Raw genomic sequence first — 10,041 nt, 5'->3', positions numbered from 1 at the left:
AAGGAAACCTGTTAATATGCAAATGTTGACATTCTAATGTTAGTATAACTGGATAGTGCAAATTAAAAGTAGTAACCGACATTATTTGTACAAAACTAACTCATGAACATACGTACACTCGAGCACGGGCTTGAAAGCCAAGAGATGGTGACAGAGCTCGCCGAAGCGTGCACGTCTGCTATGTCCTGCAGAACCACTCACATCCAGGTGATATAACTAGTTTTTAGGGAGTCCCGGTGAAGGATACTCTGGTTCCATTCTGCTTTCAGTTGACTATATGCTCGCGTTGACTCCAGAGAATGAAGAAAAGTCAGGTAAAATTGGAGCAAATATGATTAAAAGAGAAATGTATTCATCAAGTTTAAATGAATGAACAAAACTGAATTTAAAAGGAGTTTTATTTGATTTTTCTAGAAGGCAGTAAGAAATCCAGAGTTCTGACTTGTAATCAAATGCAGCACTGTCGTGTCCACCCTCTGTGGTGTTTTAAGGCAGTACAATTGCTAGAGTACCACATAGTAATACTCATTCTTTGGCAAAATACTGCAGCTAGATATGCAGAATTTCAAGTTCTTCTTGATAGGAATCATTTTGAATATCACCCTCCTTCACTGGGCAAAAGCGTTTGGCACATGCACACTTTTTTTATTTTGCTCATGCTTTTAACTGAACAGCCAGCACAAAGAACACACTGAACAAGTTCCCACAGACTCCTGTTTTGGACCTGTGTCAAAACCAGGACTGTGAGCTTGCACGACTCTTGGGACTTAAGGCAGAGATTCTCTTGGCGACTTCATTCGTTATTCTTTTTATTTCTGAAAGTCTTTCCCCTGCTGATGAACTTGATGCATTGGTGGTAGAAGCTTACTATTCGTGTTTGGCCTAGCTTGAAAGCCATGGACATGATGGCCATGCCGCCAATGAGGAAGAGTGAGGTAAGCATGAAGTACTTAGGGTGTTGGGGTACAATGTCGCCAAAACCGATGGTAGTGAGTGTGATAAAGCAGAAGTAGAAGGGGTCGAAGCCCGTGAATTCTTTTTCCCACAACGGCAGAATCAAACCGCCCAAAAAAATGTAGGCAAACACGATGAAAAGAATCAGCACAAAGGGTACATCCAGCATTTCCATTCCATCCCCTAACCCTGTGAAGTCCCAAATGACAAATCCTTTGGGTGGCAGTGGCAGTCGGTCTAGCTCTGGGCAGGAGAGGGTTCTGAGCAGTGGGGTCTTTCTGAGTAAATTCTCCCTGGCGAGAATCTTCTCAAAGATCTCTTTGTTGTTTTGGAGCTGGATGGACTTGTGCCGTACATCCGCCTGGGTGCGCAGTACCTGCCGGATGTCGAGGGGTTCACGGACCACAACATCATGGCTGAAAAAAAAGGTACCGTCCTCCAGGGCCAGGTGGCTCGAATCCCTCGCCTTCTTCCGAGCCTTCCATGGTGACCAGATGTGGGAGCGGGGGTTTTTACAGAGGTCGTGAATGTGCATGTAGGCTCTGGACATCAGCAGGGCGAAGAAGTCTCCCACATCAAGGATGACCAGAAACGTCAGAGGGATGCCCACCATGGCGTACACGACACACGCCACCTTACCAGTCAAGGTAACCGGATAGATCTCCCCATACCCTGCAACAACCAATGGAGAAAATGAACACTTTAGTACTATGAAAGAGGGACAACTGTAGGATTTTAAGACATCTGTGGCTTAGCTTGAGTCCTTGTAGGGGATAAGGACAATCAAATATTTTTTTATTTTCTTTTTAGACTGAAAAGAAAAGATTAAATGTACCAAAAATAATATTAAGAATAAATGTAGGCATTAATTAATTGGTAAAATGTGACATAAATTGATATTTGCTTCTTTGTCTATTCACCTTTATATTCATTCTCCATCTATCTACTCTTCTATTTAATCCTCCCTTTTATTTATTATCTTTAAAATGTACTTATTTATTTTTGCATTTATTTTTTAAATTCATTTTTAAATGTATTTATCCATTATTAAATTATGTATTTCCTCATTTCTTCATGATTTTACCCTTTGCATTTCCCCCTGTTTATTTCCCCGGACTTATTTATTTCTGTATATTTTTTCTTACATTTCTATAAACCTTTATACATTTCTTTACACAGTTGGCAATAACCTTCCAAGCATTTAAGTGTGAACGTTAACCTAGCCTTGATGCTAACCGGCACTACGAACAAGAGAGGCCCGGGAGCAGAGCTTTTGTTCCCATAGTCCGAAGGTAGGCTATCTGGTCCGCGAGTGGATCCCGCAGACCTCTCTCTGGTTCTTTGGTGGAGGAGTCGGGCTTGCCGGAGGCTGCTTAGCGGCTGTGGGATAGAGCCAGGCAGTTGAGATTAAGGCAAGGGCCCGCAGAGCATGTTGGAGAACCAGAGGGAAGGTGGGAGGTCTGCGGGGTCCGTGCCCACAGCTGAGTATCCGCAATCGGCTGTCCTTCAGTGTCCACGCGCCCCTGGATGTGGAGCCTCCAACATGCTTTGCGGGTCCTGCTTCTCACCTGCTACGGCTGCCTCTCCAGCATCGGTAAAACCTCTAGATTTTTTTACAAATAAAACATACGAAGAGTTTATTTTACACTCAACTATGATAATAGATATGTCTATCCTTGATATATATATATATATATATATATATATATATATATATATAAACACCAGAAACTGAGAGGATGCCCACCTGATGTAGGCTGCCTGCACATTTACACTCACACACAAATTCATGTTGAAATAATTTTCTCTTCTTTGGTGAGGCAGTTAAAGGGGCATTAATACCAGAGTGGTTGCTAACTAGAGGCTATTGGTAAGTTTACTGGAACAACTGAAGCACTGAGCGGGCCATGGCATGCAGATGAAACTGCCATCAAAACAGTGGGACCAATCACGATAGTTTAGTCTAAGCAGATACAGTATAGATATAAGGCGGGGTCAAGCCGCAGAGTATCTGCTCTCTCCTTGGGTGAGAATATGCAACAGCAGGTCAAAGGTACGTAAGGTCAGGGTTAGAGAATGGTCTTGCCCGTCGGAGGGCTCAGTAGATTTATGATAGATTTATGACACCTGCATTAACATGAATACTGGGTTTCCATAGGAATCCTCACCCAATCCAGTACAAGCATGCTAACAGGCAATGCATGCCATGTAAGTCTTAAAATACTTAGAAATGCTACTTTTTCAAACAATATGTACATTCATACAATGGCAGACAACAATGGATCTATATGCCTTGGCGCCTCGTCTTAAACCCTCATAATGCTGGTTGTGCAAGAGATGAATGAAATTCCCAACTAACATGACAACACAGAAGACAATGTGACTCAAACTTCTAATAAGCTTTTTGTGGTGATGTAAAAAGCATTCTCCTCTGAGAGTGCCCCCTCTTCAGTGAGTTGTGGGCTTCCTGTTGCTGCTAAGCCATTAGCTGGCTTCCCTTTACCACTTAAACACAGTGGTACTTTGAGCTAAATGCTTAGTGCTGACGTCGGCATTACATTCATCTTGAGGGGGACATGAATGTGTTTACAAAATTTCACGACAATCCACCAAATAGTTGTTGAGAGGTTTCTGTCTTAACCAAAGTGGTCAACCAACTGATTGACCAGCATTGCCCTCAGAGCACCGCTAGAGTATGGCAAAAGAAATCAGAGTGGGTAAATACGTGTTCTAATCTCTGTTAATGAAAATGATTATGCTATTGTTATAGTGTTAAAGGGGCAATGTGCACGATATGGCCTGAATTTTTGTTTAAAACATTGAAAAAATGAAATCTGCAAGCAGCGATGAATGCACCTTCCCGCACATCGGGGGTACTGGCGGGACGCCGGTTGACACACCAGTATATTCCAGTGACCATGTTGCTGTATTTTAAGTGTAGACCACACAACAAAAATTTCATGAAAAGCGAATGATGTTTGTCACACATGGCCCACTTCTTGTGGTCAGTAAGTGGCACAGTTACTAAAACTCAATATTGCTATGTAGATGTCCTCAGGCTGTTATGAAGCAGGTCAAATTTTGGGCATATTTGACCAAGCAGTCGAGTTACAATAGCTTATTGTATAATGGCGAATCATGTAAATTATAGAATTTAGAAAAAATTTAGAAAAACCTCAAGATTTGAACAAGTTTTCATCACAAAGGTCTTCAGATTGTACTGACCAAATCTGAAGTTGAACGGGTTAAATCGGTAGGAGAAGCGTGTTAAAGTGCGTTAAAGTACAGAGCCTGGAAATGGCCAAAAGTTGACAGAAAAATCCCACAAAATTCAAAATGGCCGATTTCCTGATGGGTTTAGAGCATGGCCCCAAGAGACTTTTTTTAAAGTCTACATGTGATACATGTGTCTACCAAATTTCGTACATCTAGGTGAAATGTACTGCGAGGGCTGCTTTGTTGAAATTTTGTAGGGGCCGTTATCGAGCCCCCTTGCCACACCCAAGCACCAAAACGATAGTGAGGCGATAGTGAGTCACTGTAGCTTCCAGTATGCCCTCAGCCCAACATGAGAGGACCAAGAAGTAGAGCTGCACCGAGATGCCAATTTTCGTAGTGGCCAAACGGTGGTACTGCAACTTCCATGTCCGTCACGTGATGCCATTGGACCCAAAAAGACTTTTTCCCATAGACTTACATCGGGAAAGAGACGTCTTTAACTCATGTCACATTACAAAACAGCAGTGTTATTTTCAGTTTCAGCAGTTTAGTTGAGTTTTGCGTATTCTTGCCCTGCTGTCAGTTTTTATATAACTAATTACTGTTCAGTTTAGATTGTATGGACCCAGTAGTAGAGCTGAAATGCTGCCTCCTATTTGTTTGGAGCAGGTGGCTAGACATTATACACTGTGCCATTAACAATGGTGTTTGTCCTGAGGGTAGCCCTAGAAAAGGCCATGGGGTCACTAAAATGTGGAAGGGTTATCCCATCACACGAACAAAAATAAATAAATGTGCGGAGAGGGTTTTGTATTTAGAGCCTCCTATTGGGACACAAACTTTACAGGGAAAAAAAGAAAACTCAAATAATTTACAAAAATGTGTGTACGTATGTGTGATGGTGGTGGTGGCGGCGGCGTAGTTGCATTGAGGGAAGGAGATTACCTTCTTGAGACATGAATGTGCTTAACAAATTGCATTATTGCATTATGCATTATTAATTGCATTATGCATTATTAATTGCATTTCACCCACTCAGTTTTTATTGTGGAAATTTGAACATGATGTTGATGATACAAGTAAGTGCAGGAGAAAACATTGGGATTAATTTCAGGGGAAGATGAATATCCATACATTGAAGTCCATAACAATCTGTTGAGATGTCTTGCTCTGGAACAAAGTGTTAGACAACAGGCAGACTGCCCAACATCACCATAGTAATCCTTATATTAATGCTATCCCAATATGCCAATATGACAAAGGTGAGGCTACTTCAGGGATGCCAATCAACCAATGAAGCATCACCCTGCAGTGAAATATCATCTAAATGAAGCAAGTTTGTTGAAGACTAGATGAAATATGTACCGAAAGACACACATATACACACACGCACACGCGCACACACACACACACACACACACACACACACACACACACACACACACACACACACACACACGTCTTAACCAGCACAAATGTTCCTACATTGTGACAGAAAAGGATATACGAAGAGTGAAAATTGCACAAGTTTAAGAGAAATTTCTAATCCAGTTTTTAGGTCAGTTTTGGGCCCAATTCCAACCCGGCCCCTATACACCCTCTCCCTATACCAACTTTCACTCCGTTCACACGCAGGGTCCACCATATTAAGTGCCATCCCAAACCAGTCAGCGGGGAGTGGAAGTGCAACGCCGTTTTGTGTTCGTCATGGAACACGCTCTGCTCAAACTAAGATAGACCTTTAATTTATTCTACTTTATTGTCACACAGATGTCCACAACTCAAAGTAAACAGATTGTATTTAGGATCATATATCGCCTTGTTCAGTCTAGAAAGTGGTAGACATGTTCATTTCATTGTAGTGTTGTGTGTATTTACAGTATATATATATAAACAGTATATATAGGGTGTGTAGGGGACAGATTGGAATTGGGCTGTAGAAGACAAGGAAAAAGAAGAGCTGATCTGTTGTCAGGTTTCATATGGACAGCTGGACAGCCGCTCCTGTCACTTTAAAGCTCCCAGAGATTCCAATAAGAACATGTCAAGAACATTTTCCTATAGTTTTGATGACAAAATGTGTCTATCTGCAAATTTAGCGGTTCCCTTTTAACTGTCAATATATATGAGCCATTAGCCAGCAGCAGCTCTGCTCATCCTGTTCACTCACCAACTGTAGTGAACACAGTGCAGCAGAAGAACATGGAGCCAAAGAAGTCCCATCTCTCAGGTCTCTGGAACCACACTGACTTGAACCCATGCATCACATCCTCCACCTTCTGCACTATGCCTTGATCTGTGCAGGAGGCGTTATCTGAAGATAAAGAAGGAGATGTTTAGATATTGTTGAGCAACATTTTAAAGATGGTACACTGTAAACAATTGCTGTTAATTTACAGCAGGATTTCAACAGTATTAACCTGTTGTGGCTAAAAACAGTGCTTTACTGTTAATACAAAAGAAAACCTGTTAAATTACGCTGATAGGCCATTTTTTAACTGAACTATAATGCATTCTTAAAAAACAGCACTTTACTGCTGATCAACTGTCTAAAGTATCATCAGTAACAGTTTCATGCAGTATTTTTTTAATTCTGGGACCTGATCTGCTCATGTGAGGTTTGTACATTATACATGATTGTAAAATCAGTGAAATAGCTTTATTGTTCTTCACTCACATGTTGTTAGGGTTTGCATTCTGTGCTTGTAGCCAGCTATAGACAGACATTTTGGGAAAAGTGTCAACAAGTCTATTATAGTCTTTTTCCTAACAAGTGCCTTTAATTGTATTTAGTGTGACTATTCCTATGTCTGTAACCTGCTAAGTCTATTCATCTAGGGCAAAAAAATAATGTTTATTAAAATGTATGTAAAAAATAAATAGTGCATTAAAACAAATCAGTAAGATAATGTAAAAGAAAGGTGAAAAACAGCTATATAATGTATCTTTAAACAGTAAATTACCTGTAAAATACTGTGAAATGAATACAAGAAAACAGTTCAAACTGTTTTTCTCATTAACAGTACAAAGCTGTAAATTTCAGAGACAGTATAATAATGTTAATTTTACAGTAACATAAAGGCAACCCTGCTGTCAGTTCTTTACTGTTATTTTACTGGGAAATTCTTAACAGTGTGTTAGTAGTGGCCACTTACTGGTGTGATTCCGGACGGCGTTGACAATCAGTCCCAGGAAGTCGTGGTACTCCTCTTGCTGAAGAGTTGACGTGTTGCCTCCTTCGATGTACTCGAATATGAGCCCACCGAGCGCTGCGTACGCGACCAGAGACAGACACAGCAGAAGATGAGGAAAGAGACGATATAAACGCGTAGAGCATTTTCTGAACTCGGCTTTAACGCTTCTTCCTTTCTTCACCGACATCTTCTTCTTCTTCTTCTTCTTCCTCCTCTTCTCTCTTCAGTCCGTGTGGAGAGCGTCTGTGCGTCCGTCAGCTCGGCGTTCCGCTCCAGCAGTGTGCGCGGAGGCTGCTGAGGCAGCAGACGCACCACGTCCTCCAGACGCTCATCACAAACAGTGCGCTGAGGCTCCGCGGGGAGTCCCAGATGGACTCTATTAGTATTAGTCTCTGACTGCCTGCATGGTCCAGAAGGAGCCTCACAGACACTCTGACAAACATCATTAGACCAACAGTAGGGTGATTACTTTTATCTCAAAATAAAGAACAAAAAAGTGAAGAACCAAATACAGCATTCAAAATCCCAATTAAAGTAAAGTACAGAAGTATTATCAGGAGAGGCAAAGGGGCCAATGACAGGAGAAAAAGAGTCTGTGCTTTACACAGACAGAGGATGGATTCATATGGAGAGGGATATCTGGATATGATGGATGTTTGACCTCTTCAGGTGCTCTGAGGCTTATTTAAATACAACTGTCTGATGCCTCATTGGTGGAATTATACAGCAAAAATGTTGTGGAGTACAAAGTACAATATTTTCTTCTGAAATGTAGTAGAAATATAATGTACCATAAAATGGAAATACTCAATTAAAGTACAAGTTACTCAAAACTGTACTTAAAGTGGTAATCTGGAAGATCTTGGAAGTCCATTTTATGAAGTATACTAAAGTAAAGTTCAAGTGTATTTCCCCCAAGTATACTTAATGTAGTAAGTATACTAATATCAATGTACTAGTATATTTGTAAGTTTACTACTTCAATACTTCTTGGGACTAAATTGGCCCACTTTTTGGTTTATAAAAGTACACTTCTAAGTATACTATAAATGTAAGAATAGTAAACTTTACCAGTTTACATCTAAGTTTTATTTTGTTCTAAGCTATACTATAAGTATGTGTTTTTCTTGCATGCCTCCACGGTGAACGGAGAATTAAAAAAAACATACAAAATTCTTGAAGATTAGAGATGATTTAGAAACTCTCACACACTTAAATAAGCTACTCTATCAAAAAGTAAGCACAACTACAAGCCAAGTATTCTTTTCTGTATAGCCTATGAGGCAATAACACTTAATTATACTTTTATAAACTATATCTTGATCAAAAGATTAAGTACAAGCCAAGTATACTTAAACTTTTTCTGTATACTTCTAACTGTCATAAGCTAAGTCCGTCACCCTACACCGACCTACCTCAAATACTCAGACGACACAGCCATTCTTGCCCTACTCACAGACATCAACTCTGCCATGGACTATGACAACACAGTTGCTCACTTCACTCAGTGGTGAGAGGACAACCATCTTCACCTCAACGTCAGCAAAGCAAAGGAAATACTAATCGATCCCACCTCACCTCAGCACCCTGTTATCATCAACGCCCAAACAGTTGAAGTAGTCGACAGCTTCAAATACCTGGGAGTGACTCTGGACAATACACTCAGGTTTGACCAGGATACCAATGACATTCAAAAAAGGAGCCACCACCGTAAACTTAAAGTCTGTGTAAAGCGAAAATAAATATGCATTCTGGGTTTTATCGCCCACAGAAAAATGTGTTATTAACCACCCAGACAAATTTGAATGATTAAAAAAGTCTCCAAGTATATAAAATTAGCTTTCAAAATCATGGAAAAATCATCAGTATTCTCTGCTTTGAGGCGCTGGGGGTTGGTCGCTGAAGGCGCTGAAACCTGAAACCTCTCTTCATTCATCCATGGCTGGAACCACACCCACAAGCGGGGAAGGCGCAGCCTGTCAGGATTCCCTCAGTAGCGGCGATTGAAGAGGGAAGAGCCCAACGCTGAATCGCCGTCCGCTGGGCGGAGTGGGGAAATGTAGCGTACGGAAGACCGCTTGCCCGGTGTCGCTCGGGGGGGGGGGGGTCTGAGACCTTCTGATTGAGGCTCAGCCCGTGGACGGTGTGAGGCCGGTAACGGTCCCCGTCGCGCAGTCTGCCCGGGGGATTCAACTTTTACAAGTTTACAGAAAAATAATAAATATACATAGGACATGGGATGGATTACAGTCATAAAAACAGTGATCAACGTGCGAATGCCCAACATGGGGCTCGAATACACAACCCTATAGAGCAGTGGTCTCAAACTCAATTTACCTGGGGGCCGCTGGAGGCAGAGTCTGGGTGAGGCTGGGCCGCATCAGGTATTCCACAAAAAAAGCTTTGTTAAAAAAAAACAATCTTCTCAAACGTCATTATTAACAGTTCTTTAACTTGAATGGGTTCTTCTGAACATGAACTGTCCTGAACATGAATGGAACATTGAAGAACATGAACGGTTCTTCTGAACATGGCCTCTATTGCGTCTTCCACTTTTCCTGAAATTGTCTGTGCTCGTCACCAACCTTTCTCTTCACTGCAGGCTTTGAAAAAGACATGATTGGGGCTGTGTGACAAGATATATATTCATTCCACTTGGTGTCACTCCGCAATA

At 41.3% G+C, this 10,041-nt stretch overlaps 1 protein-coding gene across 1 annotated transcript; it reads right to left on the bottom strand.

Annotated features, from left to right (window-relative positions):
• Positions 1-647: 647 nt before the first annotated feature.
• On the bottom strand, positions 648-7,697 carry kcnk18 (potassium channel, subfamily K, member 18). Its single transcript, XM_074645650.1, has 3 exons — positions 7,329-7,697; positions 6,344-6,487; positions 648-1,626 (listed from the first exon to the last, which is right to left on the bottom strand). The coding sequence occupies exons 1-3, from the start codon at positions 7,552-7,554 to the stop codon at positions 794-796; spliced, it is 1,203 nt and encodes a 400-aa protein (XP_074501751.1). The 5' UTR covers positions 7,555-7,697; the 3' UTR covers positions 648-793.
• Positions 7,698-10,041: the final 2,344 nt, after the last annotated feature.

Source organism: Sebastes fasciatus, chromosome 9 (assembly GCF_043250625.1).
Source record: "Sebastes fasciatus isolate fSebFas1 chromosome 9, fSebFas1.pri, whole genome shotgun sequence".
NCBI classification, from domain to species: domain Eukaryota; kingdom Metazoa; phylum Chordata; class Actinopteri; order Perciformes; family Sebastidae; genus Sebastes; species Sebastes fasciatus.
Note: the sequence above shows the minus strand (reverse complement) of the source record. Positions and strands in the feature narration are given on the sequence as shown.

Bases quoted from the DNA above. Each gene is read 5' to 3' on its own strand.
- kcnk18 (XM_074645650.1), bottom strand. From the start codon at position 7,554: ATGTCGGTGAAGAAAGGAAGAAGCGTTAAAGCCGAGTTCAGAAAATGC. The intron at 6,488-7,328 runs GTAAGTGGCCAC...CTTTATCTTCAG, and splicing joins CGCCGTCCGGAATCACACCA to ATAACGCCTCCTGCACAGAT. The intron at 1,627-6,343 runs GTGAGTGAACAG...TGGTTGTTGCAG, and splicing joins CACTGTGTTCACTACAGTTG to GGTATGGGGAGATCTATCCG.